Genomic DNA, 22,244 nt, shown 5'->3' with positions numbered 1-22,244 from the left:
GAAGAGTATAAAATACAGGGATTTTAAATCCTCGATAGTCTAGGAAAGATATTCCTTCTTAGTTAAAAACCCTACATTCCTACCTTCCACTATAAGATCTTGAAGATGCTTTGTATCTGGGCAGAGGGGTCTGAATCCATTTCTAAATAGGTGTCTCTATCTGCTAATTGTCGATCTATCTCTGACATATAATCTGTTGTATTCTGGATTACCACTGCTCCACCTTTATCGGCTCTCTGAATTACAATGTCAGTATCATTTCTCAAGTTTTTCAGCGCTAACCGCTCTTTAACATGCAAATTTAAACTTCGTTTAGGTAATACTGACTACTATCTCCTCTAGCTCTTGAAAGATACATTTTTAAAAAGTGGATAAACCAGCGTCCAAGGTGCCTATAGGTGTCCATTTTGAAGGTTCACTGACCACAGATCTATCTGGCATACACTCTTGATCCGATGTAGAAACTTTCCGGATGAACTTCTCCAACTCCATCCGTATTTGAAAAGCATCATGAAATTCAGTAGGTATAAATGTAAGACCCTTACTTAACACATTAATTTCATCTCTACTTAATATTTTATTTGATATATTTACCACTGCTGAGCGTGCCTCTGCGATCTCGTTTGAGGTCGTTGATTTTGGCCTCGATTTATTCTCCCTCGAGCACGCCAGCCTCGATTTACATATTTTCCTCGGGTGCTGTTTTCCTTTTCCCCAGATGTGTCATTTACCTCTTCCCCACTACGGGAACTATCAGAGGAAAATTGGAATCTAGTCCGTCTGTTCTTTTTTCATCCATGGATATACATATCCTTCCCCGTAATCCCGTTCATCACGGTGGAATTTTTTTAGTTTTTGCATTTTTAATTCTTTTTGAATTTTATACGTAAGCTCTTTATACTCTTCTACATAGGTGCTAGATGTCTCTTGTGCTTTTAACAGCTCTTCACAATGCTGTTTCTCAATAACAATTGTTCCTGTGACCTCTTTACCAGGAGAGCACCATTAAATCCAGAGAACATCTGTTCAAAATCATGTTCCATTGAGTTACAAACACTTCATATTCTTGAAACATCCGCGGTGCTCGTAACATTCTCAACCCTCTAGGGATTATTTCTTGTCGACAATAATCAGCTAGAGAGGCACTATGTAGTTTTTTTGCATATTGAGGATCTCTAACCATTTGTCTGTGCCCTGTGATGCTACATGATTCAAAGATAAACCTGGTATGTTCAAAATTTCATCTTTTTGATTTTGTAAGAAGCCAAACCCTGTTTTCTAATCTTGCGCCATAGCAATTCCTGATTATAGTATCATTAATATACGTTGAAGGAATAAGTAGAATATATATCAAGGAGGAGGTCTCTAAATGTTGAAAGGTGTTCCTTTAAAGAGATTTCTCCATGGTTTCTGAAGTCTTTTTTTCTCCACATTTTTTCATGAATATACGTGAATTAACACCTTCAATACAGGGTTTCATTTAGTAGAATTGTGGAACAATATTTTGGTAATTGAAATCACCCATTATTATCGCGTTGCCCATTTTATTAGCGTCCCTAATTTCCTTTAACTTGACTGCGTCCGTCTGCTCATCCTGGTCGGGCGGAAGGTAGTACACTCCTACCACCGTCCTTTTTCCCTTGATTGACGCATGAAATTTCGATCCATAATGATTCCAAAAGGTCGTTTGTTTCCTGTAAAATTTTCAGTCTATTTGATGCAATACCCTCGTTAATATACAATGCTACTCCTCCCCCAATCCGGTCCACTTTGAGGCATATTTTCAAAGCACTTAGCCTTCCAAAGTTCCATAGAAACCTATGGAACTTTGGAAGGCTAAGTGCTTTGAAAATATGCCTCTTTATCACTGTGATACAATTTGTATCCCGGTATCACAGTGTCCCACTGGTTATCCTCCTTCCACCAGGTCTCGGAGATGCCTATTATATCTATTTTTTCATTTGGTGCAATATATTCCAATTCTCCCATCTTATGTCTTAGGCTCCTGGTATTTGCATAAAGACACTTCAAGTTATTCCTAATCACATTATGTTGATTACTTGACAGTATTAATTTACTATCTTCTGCCTGATTTTTATTATTTCTGTTTACAGATGAATCTATTATGGTCGCCTTTGCAACCTCACCATCAGAGACCCCCATCCTCCCTGTTTGGGCAATACCTTTACAAGATACCTCATTCCGAACCATACGCTGTTGTGCAACTGTCGGCCTTCCCCTCGTTTCTAGTTTAAAAGCTGCACAATTTCTTTTTTAAATGCTGATGCCAGCAGCCTGGATCCATCCCAGGTCAAGGTGGAGCCCATCCTTTCGGAATAGGCTCCCCATTCCCAGAATGTTGCCCAGTTCCTAACAAATCTAGAACCCTCCTCCTGCACCATCGTCTCATCCACACATTGAGACTCAGGAGCTCTGCCTGTCTCTTGGGCCCTGCGCTTGGAACGGGTAGCATTTCAGAGAATGCTACCCTAGAGGATCTGGATTTGAGCTTTCTACCCAAGAGCCTAAATTTGGCTTCCAGAACCTCTCTCCCACATTTTCCTATGTCATTGGTACCCACATGTACCAAGACAACCGGCTCCTCCCCAGCACTGTCTAAAGTCCCATCTAGGTGATGCGTGAGGTCCGCCATCTTCGCACCAGGCAGGCAAGTCACCAGGCGATCCTCCCGTCCACCAGCCACCCAACTATCTATATGTCTAATGATTGAATCACCTATTACAACAGCTGTCCTATCCTTTCCCTCCCGTGCAGCACCGGGAGACATATTACTACTACTACTACTACTATTTAGCATTTCTATAGCGCTACAAGGCGTACGCAGCGCTGCACAAACATAGAAGAAAGACAGTCCCTGCTCAAAGAGCTTACAATCTAATAGACAAAAAATAAAGTAAGCATGTCAAATGAATTAATGTGTACAGGAAGGAGTTGAGGAGGTGAGTGGTTACAAGTGGTTACGAGTCAAAAGCAATGTTAAAGAGGTGGGCTTTCAGTCTAGATTTAAAGGTGGCCAAGGATGGGGTGAGACGTAGGGGCTCTGGAAGTTTATTCCAGGCGTAGGGTGCAGCGAGACAGAAGGCGAGAAGTCTGGAGTTGGCAGTAGTGGAGAAGGGAACAGATAAGAAGGGTTTATCCATGGAGCGGAGTGCACGGGAAGGGGTGTAGGGAAGGACGAGTGTGGAGAGATACTGGGGAGCAGCAGAGTGAGTACATTTATAGGTTAGTAGAAGAAATTTGAACAGGATGCGAAAACGGATAGGGAGCCAGTGAAGCGACTTGAGGAGAGGGGTAGTATGAGTAAAGCGACCCTGGCGGAAGACGAGATGGGCAGCAGAGTTTTGAACCGATTGAAGAGAGGAGAGGTGACTAAGTGGGAGGCCAGCAAGAAGCAGATTGCAGTAGTCTAAACGAGAGGTGACAAGGGTGTGGATGAGGGTTTTGGTAGAGTGCTCGGAAAGAAAGGGGCGGATTGTACGGATGTTGTAAAGAAAGAAACGACAGGTCTTGGCGATCTGCTGGATATGAGCAGAGAAGGAGAGAGAAGAGTCAAAGATAACCCCAAGGTTTCGAGATGAGGAGACAGGGAGAATGAGAGAGACATCAACAGAAATAGAAAATGGGGGAGTGGGGAGGTGGGTTTGGGGGGAAAATGAGAAGCTCGGTTTTGGTCATGTTTAATTTCAGGTGGCGTTGAGACATCCAGACAAGCAATGTCAGACAAGCACGCTGAAACTTTGGTTTGGATGCAAGGTGAGATATCAGGGGTAGAAATGTAGATTTGGGAGTCATCAGCATAGAGATGGTAGGAAAAGCCATGGGATAAGATTAATGAACCAAGGGAAGAAGTGTAGATAGAAAAGAGGAGGGGACCAAGAACAGAACCCTGAGGTACGCCGACAGGCAGAGGGATAGAAGTAGAAGAGGATCCACCAGAGTGAACACTGAAGGTGCGGAGGGAGAGGTAGGAAGAGAACCAGGAAAGGACAGAGCCCTGGAATCCAAGTGAGGACAGGATATCGAGGAGTATGCTGTGATTGACAGTGTCAAAAGCAGCGGAAAGATCAAGAAGAATGAGGATGGAATATTGACCTCTGGATTTAGCCAGTAATAGGTCATTGGAGACTTTAGTAAGCGCAGTTTCGGTTGAGTGAAGAGGGCGAAAACCAGATTGTATTGGGTCAAGAATAGCATGTGAGGAGAGAAAATCAAGGCAGCGGTTGTGAACAGCACGCTCAAGTAATTTGGAGAGAAAAGGGAGGAGGGAGATGAGTCGGTAATTAGAGGGACAAGTAGGGTCGAGTGAAGGCTTCTTAAGGAGAGGTGTGACCACAGCATGTTTAAAGGCAGTAGGGACAGTTGCAGTGGAAAGTGAGAGGTTGAGAATGTGACAGATAAAAGGAATAAGAGCAGGTGAGATGGCATTAAGAAAGTGGGTGGGAATGGGATCAGAGGAACAGGTGGTACATTTTGAGGAAGAAAGGAGAAGTGTAGTTTCCTCTATAGTAACTCAGGAAAGGAGGAAAAGGAATGAGGGGAAGGAGAGAGAGGGGAACGGACTAGTGGAGGGAGAGGTGGGGAGGTAGAGAATTAAAGGTTTATCTTTTGAACCTTGTCGTGAAAGAATTCAGCAAGGGTCTGAGGAGATAATGAAGGGGGAGTTGGGGGAGGGGGCACCTTGAGGAGAGAGTTCAATGTGATGAAGAGAAGTCGAGGGTTAGAGTCAAGAGAGTTGGTCAGTTGGATATAATAATCCTGTTTGGCGCGTAAAAGAGCAGATTGGAAGGAGGTCAGCATGAACTTAAAGTGTAAGAAATCAGCAAGGGCCCGAGATTTCCGCCAGAGGCGTTTGGCAGAGCGGGTACAGGAACATAGGTAGCGGATATTAGAAGTCAGCCAAGGTTGGGGTTTTGTACGCCTTATAGGGCGGGTCATCAAAGGTGCAAGAGTGTCTAAGGCAGAGGATAGAGTATTGTTGTAAGAAGAAACAGCCTCGTTGACAGACGTGGATGGTGCCACAGTAGAGAGGAGGTTTGAAACATGGGAGGTTAGAGATGAAGGGTCAATATCATGAAGATTCCTAGATAAATTAGATAAGATAGGACAGGACTGGGAGGGAGGAGATTTAAGTGTGAAAGTTATAAGATGGTGATCAGAAAGGGGAAGATCAGAGGCAAGGAAACTAGAGGGTGAACAGTTGGAGGAGAAGATGAGATCAAGGACAGTGACCATTTTGATGAGTGGGGGAGGTGGAGCATGGTTGGAGATTAAAGGAGGATGTTAAAGCGAGTAACTTGGAAATATAAGAGTTGGAAGGATCATTAGCAGGCATATTAAAGTTACCAAGGATGAGAGAGGGGGAGGAAGGATCATGGAAGAAGGCAAGCCAGGCTTCAAAGTCACTGAGGAAGGATGAAAGGGAGTTATCAGTGGGACGATAAATGACCGCTATTCGAAGAGGCAGAGGAGAGAAAAGGCGGATAAAGTGGCCTTCAAAGGAGGAAAAACAGTGAGATTGAGGTGGAAGAAGGGGTTGAAATCTGGAGGAGGGAGAGAGAAGTAGTCCAACACTGCCCCCGCGACTAGCAGGGCGAGGAGTATGTGAAAAAAGATAACCGCCATGGCAGAGGGCTGCGACTGAAGCAGAGTCATCAGGGCAGAGCCAGGTTTCTGTTATGGCGAGCAGATGGAGGTGACGCGAGATAAAGAGGTCCTGGATATAGGGGAGTTTGTTACAGATAGAGCGGGCATTTCATAGGGCGCAAGAGAAGGGCAAAGAAGAGGAGGGGAGTAGAGGAATAGAGATGAGTTCGCGGTGAGATCTGTAGAGTTGGGATAGTTGGTGAGGAGGGCCAGGATTGGGATTGATGTCACCGGCTGAGAGTAAGAGAAGGAGTAAAAGAGAGCGGAGGAGAGTAGGAGAGGTGTGGACACGAAGGCGTCGAAGGTGAGAGGTATTTAGATGGAATGGGGAAGGCAAAATGGAGGGAAGAAAGAGACGGAGATTAAAAGCCAAGAAGGAGGAAGAGGGTAGGAGAGAAGGTGAGGTGATGAAGTTGAAGGATGGGCAGTGAGTTCCTGTAGTGGAGAGAGGTAGGGGGTGAGGGAAAAGATTAGGAAGGGGCAAGGCTAGGAAGAGAATGTGAATAGGGGCCATAAACGACTGAGGTACTTTAGCAACTGGGAAGAAGATTAGATGTAAAGAGAAAAATGCCCCGGTGCGCGGCACCTAGAGCGGAGGCCCTGAGTGGATCGGAGTGGACCTGGGTGTCACCCCGGAGAAGGCTGTAAGGATATACAGATGAGCTGCAAGTCCTCCACAGCACCTCTCAGCTGAGGAAAGGCTTACCAGCATTCCTCCCCTTGAGGGTCGCCTGATCCAGCTTCTGTCCAGCTTATTTGGCTTTTCCAGGAGGAAGAGGATTATATAGATTTAAAAAATGTAGGCAGATAAAGACCATATGGCCTATCCAGTCTGTCCATTCATGCCATCAACTCTCCCTATCATTCCCTAAGAGATCCTATGTACTTGTCCCATGCTATTTTGGATTCAGGTACTGTTTTCATCTCCACCACTTCAACCAGGAGGCCGTTCCACGAATTCACCATCCTTTCCATAAGGAAGTTTTTCCTCAGGTTACTTCTGAGTCTATCCCCTTTCACCTTAACTTGCGGCCCCTCGTTCCAGAGCTACCTTTCAATTGAGAGACTCACCTCCTGTGCATTTATGCCATGTAGATATTTAAGTATCTCTATCATATCTCCCCTCTCCCACCTTTCTTCCAAAGTATACATATCGAGTTTGTCCCCATGCATTTTATGACAAAGACCACTGACCATTTTAGTAGCCGCCCTCTGGACTGACTCCATCCTGTTTAGATCTTTCTGAAGGTGTGGTCTCCAGACTTGTACACAATATTAACATAGTAACACAGTAACATAGTAGATGATGGCAGAAAAAGACCTGCACGGTCCATCCAGTCTGCCCAACAAGACAAACTCATATGTGCTAGTTTTTGTGTATACCTTACCTTGATTTGTACCTGTCCTTTTCAGGGCACAGACCGTTTAAGTCTGCCCAGCACTATCCCCGCCTCCCGCCACCCGCTCTGCCACCCAATCTTGGCTAAGCTCTTTTTCAGGGCACAGACCGTATAAGTCCACCCAGTACTATCCCCGCCTCCCAACCACCAGCCCCGCCTCCCACCACCGGCTCTGGCACAGACCGTATAAGTCTGCCCAGCACTAGCCCCACCTCCCAACCACTGGCTCTGCCACCCATTCTAGGCTAAGCTCCTGAGGATCCCTTCCTTCTGGACAGGATTCCTTTATGTTTATCCCATTCAAGTTTGAATTCTGTTACCGTTTTCATCTCCACCACCTCCCGTGGGAGGGCATTCCAAGCATCCACCACTCTCTCCGTGAAAAAATACTTCCTGACATTTTTCTTGAGTCTGCCCCCCTTCAATCTCATTTCATGTCCTCTCGTTCTACCGCCTTCGCATCTCCGGAAAAGGTTCGTTTGCAGATTAATACCTTTCAGATATTTGAACGTCTGTATCATATCACCCGTTTCTCCTTTCCTCCAGAGTATACATGTTCAGGTCAGCAAGTCTCTCCTCATACATCTTGTAACGCAAATCCCATACCATCCTCGTAGCTTTTCTTTGCACCGCTTCAATTCTTTTTACATCCTTAGCAAGATACGGCCTCCAAAACTGAACACAATACTCTAGATGGGGCCTCACCAACGACTTGTACAGGGGCCAGTGACGTAGCTACGTGGGGCCTGAGGGGGCCTGAGCCCCCGTAGATTCTAGCCTGGACCCCCCTCCGGCGAACCCGCCCACCGCCGCCGCCTACCTTCACTTTTGCTGGCGGGGGACCCCACTCCCCGCCAGCCGACGTCCTCTCCATCCTGCTCCTGCTGTTGCATGCATTGCTGACGTCCTGCACGTTGTATGTGCGACGTCAGACTCAGAGAACAGAACTCTGTTCTCTGAGTCTGATGTCCTGCACGTACAACGTGCAGGACATCAGCAATGCATACAACAAGAGCAGGAGCAGGACGGAGAGGACGTCGGCTGGCGGGGAGTGGGGTCCCCCGCCAGCAAAAGAGAAGGTAGGCGGCGGCAGGGGAGGGTTCGCGGCGGGAGGGGGGTCGGAAAAGACGTTGGGGGCGGCAATGGCGGCGGGGGGAGGGCGGCACCGGGAGGAGGGCTAAAATGTGCCCCCTCCCCTCGGGCTTTGGACCCCCCTTCCACGGAAGTCTGGCTACGCCTCTGACAGGGGCATCAACGCCTCTTTTCTTCTGCTGGTCACACCTCTCTCTATACAGCCTAGCAACCTTCTAGCTAGGGCCACCGCCTTGTCACACTGTTTCGTCGCCTTCAAATCCTCAGATACTATCACCCCAGATCCCCTCCCCGTCCATACCTAGCAGACTCTCACCGCCTAACACATACTTCTCCCGTGGATTTCAACTCCCTAAGTGCATCACTTTGCATTTCTCACATTGATTTTAATTGCCAAACCTTAGACCATCTTCTAGCTTTTTCAGATCCTTTTTCATGTTTTCCACTCCCTCCGGGGTGTCCACAGTGTTACCAAATCTTAGTATCATCCGCAATAGGCAAACTTTACCTTCTAACCCTTCGGCAATGTCACTCACAAATATATTCTAATGAGGTCTCACCAGAGTCTTATCCAGGGGCATCATCACCTCCTTTTTCCTACCGGCCATTCCAATGACCATACAATTCCATAAAATAGCATATCAGAAGACATTAATTAAAACTAGGTGAAAATAGGTAGGGAATTCCTGAGTGAAGGTGCGTTAATCCCCCCTCCCTTAATTCCCCGGGAGGGATCTTATTCGGAAGGTTGCAAGGGCTAAACCTTCGGGGTGCTTCTCCCCGGATAAACTCTCAACAATTTCACAGGAAAACTCATAACGAACGTCACTCCAGTTTTTTTTTTAGAATTTCAAATGCTTTTATTAAAATCATATTACTGGGAGATTAAAAATAGAACAAGATGCCTCTCTAGCCCAACTAAAGGTAATGATTAGTTTTCCTGTGAGAAGAAGTTGAAAGCAGACAGCTGCAAGACCTTAAGCCTGACTACTGACATAGTTTATACAAACTTTTATACAGTTTCGCTTAGCATCAGCCTGTTTTTTCCTTTTTTTATTGAAAAATTTTTTTTTTAAATATGCAATCAATGCTAAACAATCAGAACATAGGCTAGACAATAGTAACGCTATTCAGTCCCGTCCCCCCAAACCCCCATCACCTCCCATCCCCCTCCCACCCAAACAGAGCCCTTAGTCCGGAAGGTGTCCTGTCCCCCTTCTTCAGAAAGCTTATGAGCCCGCTAACAAATCAGTCGTGGAGCTTTAAGATCTATTCCTGAGCGGGATCTCCACGTGGTATATTTCTCCCACTGCTTATGGAATTTATGATTTGTCCAGCTCGGATAGCAGTCAATTTAGACATCTGGTATAGATGTCCAACTTGTGAATGACTTTTATCGTTGGAGGTGGGGAGGAGCTTTTCCAGGCAGATGCCAACGTAATTTTCCAGCTACAAACAGAAGCGAAGCTAAACGGTGTATAGCAGGTTAAACCCCCGCGGTCTGAAGTGCAGGAGGCAAGATTCCCCTGTTGCTGGATATCGTGTGCCAATTATCTGGTACAGTAGGTCTCTATCTTGGGACAATACCACCAGATATGGATCATGCCTCCCACCTCTGTACATCCCCTCCAACATCGGCCGGATCCCTGGTTATACATTTTTGCTAATCTATGGGGGGTGTAATACCATCGGTAAAGCACTTTATATCCATTTTAGCATCAGCCTATGTTAAGTTTTGTTTTACATAGTTGTCTCTTTTTCCTACTCCAGTCTGGTTTTTTTCACATGCACAGACCCTGACCCCCCCTTGCTTTAGTTTTTTCCATACAATTTCTTATCTTACATCCTCCCAGCTCATCTGGTTCCCATTGTTCATCTTCTCCTCACCTCTGGAGTGTGGTGACCATAGCAGTCTTCATTTCCTTGTTTCAATCCTGTCATACTGCCAATACCCTACAGCCTTTCTTCTGTTCCTTCCTAGTGGCTGTGGCTGTAGAACTGGTCAGCAGATGCAACCTGCAAGTCTCAGCGCTGCAAGATCCTCTTTCAGGGTTGGTTTATGGGAAGGAGCGTGAAAAGAAGGTCAAGGACCTGGGAGAGTCCGGGCTTCAGAGCCTCCCTGAAGACAAGACATGATCAGCAGCTAGATGCATGGAGAGCCAGACCTGTGTGAGAAACTGGGAGGGCAGTTCTACTCAGCGAGGTGCAACGCCTAGGGCTCAAAAGAGACAGTCCTTTTGAGGGGCTAAGAGGACTATAGGTCCTTCCTCCTTCTGTTCCTCTGCTGCAAACGTCTACAGTGAGGAGCAGTGGGCTCTGTTTATAGGGGTGTGGGTGGGGTGTTCAGTCCATCTAACAGGTCTAGGCAACCTATCCAGTGTGAAACAATTGATGGTATTTTAAACTGTTCTTTTGACTAAATGCTCTCCCACACTCAGTACATTTGAATGGCTTCTCTCCTGTGTGGGTTCTGAGATGGTAATTTAGTGCTGATTGATGGGAAAATCTTTTATCACACTCAGTACATTGGAATGGTTTCTCTCCCGTGTGGCTTCTGAGATGGTAATTTAGTCCTGATTGTTGGGAAAATCTTTTATCACACTCAGTACATTGGAATGGCTTCTCTCCCGTATGGCCACCTCAGGTGGGATTTTAGGCTGTGATAGTACACAGAACATTTTATCACACTCAGTACACTGAAATCTCTTCTCCTTTGACTTCAGTGGTGCCTCTTTGTGATTTGTTTGGTGTAATACTAAGCGATCCTTGCGACTAAACCTTTTCCCACATTCGATACACGGAAAAGGTTTTTCCCCAGTGTGAGTTCGCAGGTGTTTTGTCAGGTGATCCCGGCATATGAAGCTCTTCTTGCATTCGCTGCAGAGAAATGGTCTTTCATTTTTGTGGCTTCTCTGATGTGTCCATAGGGATTTCGCATGTTTGAAATCTTTCCCACATTCTAAGCACGAAAAGATTCTTTGGGTTCTTCGATGGATTCTCTCTCCGGTGTGAGTTCTTTGATGTATTACTAGACAACTCCTTCGTTTGAAGCTTTTATTGCATTCGCTACACGGAAAGGGTTTTCTTTCAGATGAACAATCTGGTGCCGTGTTAGTGCATCCTTTGAACTCAAACATTTTCCACATTTACTGCACGGAAATGGTCTCTCACCTGTGTGGATATTCTGATGTAATGTTAGGTTACTTTCTTACAGTAACATTTCCCACATTCAGCACATTTAAAGGGTTTTTCTCCCGTGTGGCTTCTATGATGATTCTCTAGTTGTCCTTTGAAAAGAAAACATTTCCCACATTCAGTGCATTGAAATGGTTTCTCATGCTCAGTATATAGACAGCGTCTGTCTTGTGTGTGTGTTTTCAGGTGTTGAGTTAGGAGATCCTTATGATTGAAACATTTGTCACACTTAGTACATGGACAGCGTCTCTCTTGTGTGTGTGTTTTCAGGTGTTGAGTTAGGTGATCCTTACGATTGAAACGTTTGTCACACTCAGTACATGGAAAGCGTCTCTCTTGTGTGTGTGTTTTCAGGTGTCGTATTAGGTGATCCTTACGATTGAAACGTTTGTCACACTCAGGGCATGGAAATTGTCTCTCTTTTGTGTATGTTTTCAGGTGTTGTGATAAGTGTTCCTCGTGTGTAAAAGACTTCTCAGGTTCTTCTCGCTTCTCCTCTCTCTCCTTTTCTTGTGTGATTTCATCACCTAGTGGAGGTTGAGAAAGGCATTAATCATATATTCCTGACTGTAAAAATATTTCTGCATTTCTGATCCTATAATCACTGCTCTGAGATTATCAGACACTGATGCAGCCGCACATCTCGGATCAGCTGTGATTAATGTGACACTTTCCCAGTTACAATTAATTCAAAATACCACTATTAAGTTGCTTACGGGAGTTCATATTTCTTCTCTCATAACAGCATAATTTTATTTCTGTTTATTTATATGGATTTATTTACCGCCTTCTTGAAGGAATTCACTCAAGGCCGATTACAGTAAGAATAGATCAAACAGCAGTAAAAATAGTCAAATAATACAAAGTATGGCACAGTATACTACTTACTATGTCAACTCAATACGTAATAGAACATTTGAACAGACAGTGAAGGGTATAGAAAAGATGGAACCTATAGATATGTAAGAGAGTTAGAGGAGTTGGAAAATAAGGCGACTAATTTAAAGAAAGTTGCACATGAGGTCAGAGAGACGGTTAAATATTATCTCAGCTAGGGGTAGCAGTGGATGAACATGTCAGTCAGCTACCGTAACAAATTTAAAATTCTTCTTTTCACACACATCTGTAATACATGGGATTGAAGGTCAGCTGGGGATGGAATGAGTGGAATGTTTTGGCTGTAATTATGTGTTGATATTCTCTGTTATGGGAAACAGGCTAGTTGTTTAAGGGATGCCAGCACGTATAGGAAAGGCACCTTCAACCTGTGCAGGTCTGGGAGAGTTATTCTCTGTAATGGGAAACAGGCTGGTTGTTTAAGGGATGCCAGCACCTCTGGGAAAGGCACCTTCAGCTTGTGCAGGTCTGGGAAAGGCACCTCTGTTTCACACTATAAAAGAGGCGAGAGCACCGGACTTGCTTTAGAAGCTTGCCTGAACGTAAGGGACGCCTTGTTCAGTGATGTCCCTGCAATCTCTGAGGAAGAGCTAGTGCTTCCCTGGTGGTCTTCCCAGATGCTGACTGAATTGCGGGTGCTGTAAGTATCTTGGTGTATGTGTTCACATATGTATCACCAATAAAAGCGATATACCGTATATTGTGTCTGGTGGCTTTTGTGTTGTCATAAGCACAGCGCCCCCTAGTGTTACAATTTGGCGTAGTCGGCAGGATATCGCATTGTTGATACGGTGATTACATTTGTGAATATATACTTGTTTTATTGTTTTATTGTTTTGTGAATATGTTGAAGAAAGGGAAGAAGAGCAAATCTCATCAGGAGGCTGTGCAGGCACAGCTTCCGCAGCTGTTTGCAATTCCTGGATGGGATAAATACCCATATCAGGCATTGGCAGCAGAATGGGCGACAGATACGGGGTTGAGTGAGAATTGGGAGGTATGTTTAGGAGAGGGAATGTGTGAGGATGTGTTGAAATGTTTACAAAATGCCCCTGTGGTTAAAGGGAAAGAGTTAAGAACTGTGGGTCGGAGAGGGTGGATTTTGTTGTCAGCATATCGCCTGATGCACCAGCAGAATCTGTTATTACAACAGAAGCTGTTGGAATCACAGGCTGAGATTCTGACATTGAAAAGCAACTTGGTAATGTCACAGTGTCAGGGCAAATTGATGATGGATAAGTGTACGGGGTACCAGCAAATTGCTGAGCGGGCGGCGGTGCGAGTAGCGCAGTATAAGTATCGGAAAAGGAGAGGGCGTGTGAGTAAGGTAAAGGTTGCAAAGGTGATGGCTACTGCCACACAGAATCCTAACGGATGGGATCCTGAGACGTGGGATGGGGATATCTGGTCTTCCACACCCGAGAGTGAGTCAGGGGGTGAGGAAAGTGCTGCTCCGGAATGAAGCCGATAATTCGGCGACGAGCACAGTTGGGTGGGGCAGCGCCAGTGCGCATAGATTTAGCAGAAGACTATACGCAACAAGAAATTCTCAATATCATGCAGCAATTCCAGCAGCGTCCAACATCCCACATCCTCTGTTAGCAGCGATTGTTCAGGACTATGTGATAAGCAGTTATTTATATGCTGATGACATCGTATTGGTAGCTAAAACCTCTCCGCCATCTCTGGACCTTACCCAAGTGCAAACATGTTTGAATGCAGTCACAGCTTAGCTACAGAGTCATCGGTTGGATTTTAATGTCACTAAGACTATGGCATCTCCAATAGTAGCAACATTCCATGTAGAATCTCCAATAGTATCTATTTTATTTTTGTTACATTTGTACTCTGCGCTTTCCCACTCATGGCAGGCTCAATGCGGCTTACATGGGGCAATGGAGGGTTAAGTGACTTGCCCAGAGTCACAAGGAGCTGCCTGTGCCTGAAGTGGGAATCGAACTCAGTTCCTCAGTTCCCCAGAACCAAAGTCCACCACCCTAACCACTAGGCCACTCCTCCACTCCACTTATCATTTCTATAGCACTATAGCCATAGCGCTACTAGACATACGCAGCGCTGTACACTTGAACATGAAGCGGAAGAACAAATGGCTAGAAATGTAAGGAGGGGAGACAAAAATGTCTTCATGTATATTAGTGAAAGGAGAATGACTAAAAACGGAATTGTGAGACTGAAAGATGCTGCGAACCGCTATGTGGATAATGATGAAGGAAAAGCAAATTTGCTAAATAGATACTTTTGTTCTGTTTTCACTGAAGAAAATCCTAAAGAAGGACCACGATTGACTGGCAAAAGTACATACGAGAATGGAGTGGATATAGCACCGTTCACAGAAGCGAGTGTGTATGAACAACTTGAAAATCTAAAAGTGGACAAAGCCATGGGACCAGACGGGATCCACCCCAGGATATTGAGGGAGCTCAGAGAGGTTCTGGCGGGTCCTCTTAAAGGAAACTCGAACGAGCATGGAAAAAAATAAAAGATGAACACACACTCAACGCATGGAAACAAATACAAAGAAAGTACAAATATGCAATAAGACAGACCAAAAGGTCTTATTACAAAACCAAAATAGGACCAGATTACAAAGACCTGAAGAAACTATTCCAACTCGTAAATAAGCTACTAGACACCACTCCAATCACCACAACCAACACATCCCATCCGCAGTCAAACTTGCTAAATACTTCAATGAAAAAATAACAAAATTACGCAACACACTTCCTCAGCACAACACTGACATTGAATACTTCATCAATGGCCTGGAACCAACCTCTGGAGAATACCCAGCACACCGTACCTGGTCAACCTTTGCTCTCCTCATCGTGGAATCAGTTACTCAGGCGATTCATAGGTTCTCCAATACCCACTGCAAACTGGACTCCTGCCCCAGTCATCTACTTAAATCCACCCCCAACCGCTTCATAGCAGACCTCACATCCCACCTAAACTACATGCTCCAACAAGGTCTCTTCCCTGAGGAATATGGCAACATCCTACTCACGCCAATACCAAAAGACACCAAGAAAAAAATAAACGATCTCGCCAACTACCGCCCAGTTGCATCAATCCCACTAGTTGTCAAATTGATGGAGAGCATGGCGACCAAACAGCTTACTGACTACATGGACAAGTTCTCAATACTACATGAATCACAATCAGGATTCCACCCCCTCCATTGCACTGAAACTGTGCTAGTCACTCTCCTGGCCAAATTCAAGCAGGAAATAGCTACAGGTAAAAGCATACTTCTCCTCCAATTCGACATGTCGAGCGCATTTGACATGGTAAACCACAATATACTACTCCTAGACCACTTCGGGATTGGTGGAAATATACTTAGCTGGATCAAGGGTTTTCTAACCACCAGAACATACCAAGTGAAATCAAATTCAAACATATCACCACCGTGGAAAGCAGACTGCGGAGTACCTCAAGGATCACGATTGTCACCAACACTCTTCAACATAATGATGATCCCGCTGGCCAAGTCCTTATCCAATCAAGGCCTTAACCTGTTCATCTATGCAGATGATGTCACAATTTACATTCCCTTCAGACACGACCTGACAGAAATCACCAATGAAATCAAGCTCGGTTTGAATACCATGGACTCATGGGCAAATTCATTTCAACTGAAACTGAACACTGAAAAAACACACTGCCTCATCCTCTCATCTCAACACAATACATACAAACCTACAACCATAAATACCTCAGACCACATCCTCCCTATCTCAGATAGCCTAAAAATACTCGGCGTCACAATCGATCGCAACCTTACACTTGAGAGCCAAGTAAGCTCCACAACAAAGAAACTTAAACACGTAAAGCCTTTCTTCCCAATTTAATACGATCGATGGTACTAAGCCATGCAGAAACAGAACCGGATCATCACGAACATACCTAAACCTCCACTACCCACACTGCAAAGGTCTCAAATACAAAGCAACCTATGCATCCAGCTTCTCTTATATAAGCACACAACTATGGAATGGAATGCCAAAAGCTGTGAAAACAATTTACGTCCATCTAAACTTCAAATAGGTGGGAAAATGTGGGATACAAATGGATTCTCTATATATAAAAGGCACCACCAACATTCTATGAAGCCTCCAGCCGGAAGTGTGAAGCGCCAGAGATATCCGGTTTCCCCATGAGTGAAGGAAAACAGCACAGCACGAAATCCATCTCTCTGTAACAGTGAAGGACTCAGAGGGGGGAGGGGAGAGAGACGCCCTCACTCTCTCTGTAACACAAACACAGCACAGCAGGAAACTTAACACTGAAGGACTGGACTCGGAGGGGGGAGGGGAGGGAGAGAGAGAGAGAGAGAGAGAGAGAGGGCAGAGGGAAGGGACACACACACTCCCACATGCACACTCTGAAGAAAACCTTGCTAGCCCCCGTTTCATTTGCATCAGAAACAGGGCTTTTTTACTAGTAAATAAATAAATCCTTGGAGCGGAGGTTCTGTGGGATTGGAGAAGAGTAGATGTGGTCCCTTTTCACAAAAGTGGTGATAGGGAAGAAGCTGGAAACTACAAGCCGGTAAGCCTCGCTTCGGTTATTGGAAAAGTAATGGAAGCGATGCTGAAGGAAATGATAGTAAATTTACTAGAAGCCAATAAGTTGAAAGATCCAAGACAACATGGAGTGGCCTAGTGGTTAGGGTGGTGGACTTTGGTCCTGGGAAACTGAGGAACTGAGTTTGATTCCCAGCACAGGCAGCTCCTTGTGACTCTGGGCAAGTCACTTAATCCTCCATTGCCTGCCGCATTGAGCCTGCCATGAGTGGGAAAGCGCGGGGTACAAATGTAACAATAAAAAAACAAAAACAAATGAATCTCATTGAATTCTTTGACTGGGTGACCAGAGAATTGAATCAAGGATGTGCTACTTAGATTTCAGAAAAGCTTTTGACACGGTTCCCCACAGGAGGCTCTTGAATAAACTTGACAGGCTGAAGATAGGACCCAATGTGGTGAAGTGGATTAGGAACTGGTTGACGGACAGACGCCAGAGGGTGGTGGTTAATGGAATTCACTCGGATGAGGTAAAGGTGAGTAGTGGAGGGCCTCAGGGATCGGGGCTGGGGACGATTCTGTTCAATATATTTGTGAGTGACATTGCTGAAGGGTTAGAAGGTAAAGTTTGCCTTTTTGCGGATGATACCAAGATTTGTAACAGTGGACACCTGGGAGGGAGTGGAAAACATGAAAAAGGATCTGCAGAAGTTAGAAGAATGGTCTAACGTTTGGCAATTACAATTCAATGCAAAGAAAAGCAAAGTGATGCACTTAGGGAGTAGAAATCCATGGGAGATATATGTGTTAGGCGGTGAGAGTCTGATATATACAGACAGGGAGAGGGATCTTGGGGTGATAGTATATGAGGATCTGAAGGCGACAAAACAGTGTGACAAGGCGGTGGCCGTAGCTAGAAGGTTGCTAGGCTGTATAGAGAGAGGTGTGACCCGCAGAAAAAAGGAGGGTTGATGCCCCTGTACAAGTCGTTGGTGAGGCCCCACCTGGAGTATTGTGTTCAGTTTAGGAGGCCGTAGCTTGCTAAGGATGTAAAAACAATTTTATTTATTTATTTGTAGCATTTGTATCCCACATTTTCCCACCAATTTGCAGGCTCAGTGTGGCTTACATTTGCTGTAATGGCGGTTGCCATTTCCGGGTGACAGAATTACAAATATACGGCATTGCATGAAGCTTTAAGGTGGTAGTGCTAAATCGTTAATAGCAAAGAGGTTGGTCAGCGGTGCAAAGAAAAGCTACGAGAATGGTATGGGATTTGCGTTACAAGACGTATGAGGAGAGACTTGCTGACCTGAACATGTATACCCTGGAGGAAAGGAGGAACAGGGGTGATATGATACAGACGTTCAAATATCTGAAAGGTATTAATCCGCAAAGGAACCTTTTCCAGAGATGGGAAGGCGGTAGAACGAGAGGGCATGAAATGAGATTGAAGGGGGGCAGACTCAAGAAGGATGTCAGAAAGTATTTTTTCACAGAGAGAGTGGTGGATACTTGAAATGCCGTCCCGCGGGAGGTGGTGATGAAAACGGTAACGGAATTCAAAAATGCGTGGCATAAACATAAAGGAATCCTATTCAGAAGGAATGGATCCTTAGAAGCTTAGCGGAGATTGGGTGGCAGCACCAGTGGTGGGAGGCGGGGCTAGTGCTGGGCAGGCTTCTACGGTCTGTGCCCTGAAAATGGCAGATACAAATCAAGGTCAGGTATACACACAAAGTAGGTCTTTCTCTGCCGTCATCTACTATGTTACTATGTAAATACAGTCATGGGCTGGGCTGAACTGACACCAGATATGCAATGTCATGGCATGTGTGGCTCCAGGCATTCAATATCCAGCCATCAGCGATCACCCAGAAGTTTAACAGGCACCGGCCAATATTAAGACCAGTGCCTAGTAGTAGTAGTAGATTAACCTTACCAAATAAAGTTAGGACAGACGTTTTGCTGCCTGCCTGTCTGCCTCTAAACTAATTAGACCTAAATGTGTATACAGACTGTTGTGTGATTTCATTTTCAGGAAGTGTCCTCACTTTGGAACCATAAGAAATCAGCCCCTCTGTCTTCTAAAAATGCAGATAATGCAATCCTTACCTAGAGACATCAGGATCTCATAATTCTCCTTCATAACTCATTATCAGTCATGTTGGCTTCCTGCACTGAGACTCACCTACTGCCAGTCACTCCTTAATGTGATTGAGAAGGGATTTTAACAGGGGGAATAACAGGAAATCCTTACCTAGAGACATCAGAGTCTCATAATTCTCCTTCATCACCTCCATGTGAAGCTCCTTCTGCCCTTCATCTAAATACTCCCACTCCTCCTGGGAGAAAGAGACAGTGATGTCCTCAAACGTCACCCGCATCTGAAACACAAACCAGAAACACACTCAGGGACACAGGGAGATACTCAGAATGCATTAGATTCCAGTTGGATTTATTCTCCTAACATATCAACATGGAAGAGGGGAGTCCAGGATCCTTCTCCTCCAGGACTTGTTCCTGTTTGAAAAATGATACCAGCACAAGATTACATAAAAACATAAAAATTATCCTTCAAGATCTGTCTAGCCCAGTATCCTGTTTCCAACAATGGCTAATCCTGGTCAAATGTACCTGGCAGGATCCCAAAAAGTAGAAAGATTCTATATTACTTAACCCAGTGATAAGCAGTGACTTTTCACAGGTCGACCTTAAAAATGGTTCATGGACTTTACCTCCAGGAATTTGTCCAAACCTTTCTAAAACAGAACAACATAAATCTTAGTAAACCTGGACCAGATGGTATATATACCCGAGTATGATGGAACCACAAAATGAACTTGCAGAGCTGTTATTGGTAATATCTTACTTAAAATCAAACATGCTACCGGAATATTGAAGGATAGCCAATGTACTACAAGAGATCACAGAAAGAGGAAGACAGGCTACAATATCTAGAAAAGCTACGAGAAGTCGGTAAAGTAGTCAGGAAAGATGCAAATGGAAAAAAAAAATAGCCAAAATGTTAAAATGGGGGGACAAGACTTTTTAGATATGTTAGTGATAGAAGGAAGTGCCCAAGCGGCATTGTGAGACTCGAAGGTGAAGTGGTGAAATATGTAGAAGCTGATAATGTGGAATGAGAAATATTTTTGTTCTGTGTTCACAGCTGAAGGGCCAGGAGCAGGACCCAGAAGAGAAACATAAGTACGAATGGAGATGTGGTAGACCCTAAATGATTTTCAGAGGACTGTGCTTGTGAGGAGCTGACTAAAGTTAGACAAAGCAACGTGGCCAGATGGCATCCATCTGAGGGTTCTGTACGAACTTAGGGAAGTTCCGTCGACTCTGCTGACTGACCTAGAGGACCAATTTGGAATTTGGCAGCTTAGATTTTGTTTTTAATTATTCTAGTCCTTTTACCACCACCCTTTGCACCAGCCACCCACAATTTGAGGTGATAAAAGACTAGGAAGGCCACATTTGAGAAAAGCATTTTTTATTACTTACCAAATACAGATACAATCAATGATTTTCTCATTGGGAGAACGGAACTACTACACAAAAGTGTTGGCCACCCTCGTTCTCCAAAGTAATACTTTGATCAAGCTGTTTATATACTAAAATTGACAAGCTAACAATTCATTTACTTCTGCAAGTTATTTTCCACTTTTACTAGGTACTTTCCACAGAGGTCCATACACTTCTCTTTTTCCCAGGATCTATTTCCCTTATGTTATTCCCCTTAGGTTGTTAAACCACGTTATCTTGTTTTTGAGGTTTTTATGACTTTTCTTTTCTCTGAAATGCCTGCACCCTTTTGGTACTTCTCTTTTCCAAGAACAAAGGGTGTCTTCAGCATGTCATAAGTTTCTAAGTCACACAGGTTAGCTAACTGTTCATTCTTAGGCCCTGGTCTTAAGGCTCATGGCTGGGCCCATATTCTACAATTTAATGCTAAAAAATATGCAGGGTCAAGCATTTAGGCTGTGAGGGAATCTGTGGGACTGTTACATCACTAAGGAGCAAAAGAGGCACTAGGGAGGCCAAGCCATAGAGGAGATATTGAATGAATTCTTTGCTTCGGTCTTTATGGGAGAAGATGTACCAGAAATGGTTTTCAAGGGTGACAATGTGGAGGAACTGAAAGAAATCTTGGGTACTGAAACGTGAAATTTCTGGTCTGCTGTTAGAGGCAGATGCACTAAACATTTTTCATCGTTAAATGAGCCCTCAGGGAAGAATTTCCTATCCTTTCCATGCACTTAAGCCTATTTTCCGACGACAGTAGCAGCTAACGAAAACGGAATGGAGATGAGCAATTAGTGTGAAAACCCCATTGAAACGACATGCACTAACCTTTTCCGATTGCCTTTACGCAGGAAAAAGGCAGGAAAACTAACGAGAGGTCTGGACCTCTCGTTAGGACAGCTCTGTGCCAGGAAAAAGTGTTAATTGAAAAAATAAACAAACTTTGAGCCAATCCCAGCGCATTAGCAGAGCTAAAAGCGCTGTGATTGGTCCAAAGGACCTCAGAAAACACATAAAAAAATAAAAATAAAAAAGGATCGGGAGGGGGCAAGGGCGCTCATCAGGAGCGTCCTGTACGGACGGCCTTGCCCCCCCCCCCCCCGCTGCTCCCCACTTTCCGCCGCTCCCCCCACCCCGAAAAAGCAAACTTCTAGAAGCCCCTGCCCCCCTCCCTTCCTCAGTACTCTGTCACCTGTGCTCCGCCTCCCGACATCCTCCGTCCGTGCCCCGCCCCCTTTTGGGGTCGTCGCCGCCATTCCCCTCCTCCATCGGGCCCTCTTACCGGGCCCGTGCAGCGCCTCTCTCCTCTGTCCGAAGGCGCTGCACGGGCAAGAAGAACGCTGAATCAGCTGATGCCTGCCTTCGCGATGGCGCGTCTTTCGCCTCCTGGGCCCGCCCCTGTCACTGACGTCAGACAGGGGCGGGCCCAGGAGGAGAAAGACGCGCCATCGCGAAGGCAGGCATCAGCTGATTCAGCGTTCTTCTTGCCCGTGCAGCGCCTTCGGACAGAGGAGAGAGGCGCTGCACGGGCCCGGTAAGAGGAAGGGGGGCCCGAGGGAGGAGGGGAATGGCGGCGACGACCCCAAAAGGGGGCGGGGCACGGACGGAGGATGTCGGGAGGCGGAGCACAGGTGACAGAGTACTGAGGAAGGGAGGGGGGCAGGGGCTTCTAGAAGTTTGCTTTTTCGGGGTGGGTGGAGCGGCGGAAAGTGGGGAGGGGGCAGGGGCTGCTAGAATTTTGCTTTTTCGGGGTGGGGGGAGCGGCGGAAAGTGGGGAGCAGCGGGGGGGGGGGGGCAAGGCCGTCTGTACAGGACGCTCCTGATGAGCGCCCTTGCCCCCTCCCGACCCTTTTTTTTTATTTTTGTTTTTATTTGGGAGCCATGTGCTTGCGATTTGACTGTGTTGTGACTGTTT

General features: G+C 45.4%; 1 protein-coding gene across 1 annotated transcript; it reads right to left on the bottom strand.

Annotated features, from left to right (window-relative positions):
• Window positions 1-11,212: 11,212 nt before the first annotated feature.
• On the bottom strand, window positions 11,213-19,081 carry LOC115462639 (gastrula zinc finger protein XlCGF71.1-like). Its single transcript, XM_030192639.1, has 2 exons — window positions 19,056-19,081; window positions 11,213-11,878 (listed from the first exon to the last, which is right to left on the bottom strand). Exons 1-2 carry the CDS (start codon window positions 19,063-19,065, stop codon window positions 11,352-11,354), a joined length of 537 nt encoding a protein of 178 aa, XP_030048499.1. The 5' UTR covers window positions 19,066-19,081; the 3' UTR covers window positions 11,213-11,351.
• Window positions 19,082-22,244: the final 3,163 nt, after the last annotated feature.

The sequence above is a fragment of the Microcaecilia unicolor genome, chromosome 1, assembly GCF_901765095.1.
Source record: "Microcaecilia unicolor chromosome 1, aMicUni1.1, whole genome shotgun sequence".
Lineage (NCBI taxonomy): Eukaryota > Metazoa > Chordata > Amphibia > Gymnophiona > Siphonopidae > Microcaecilia > Microcaecilia unicolor.
Note: the sequence above shows the minus strand (reverse complement) of the source record. Positions and strands in the feature narration are given on the sequence as shown.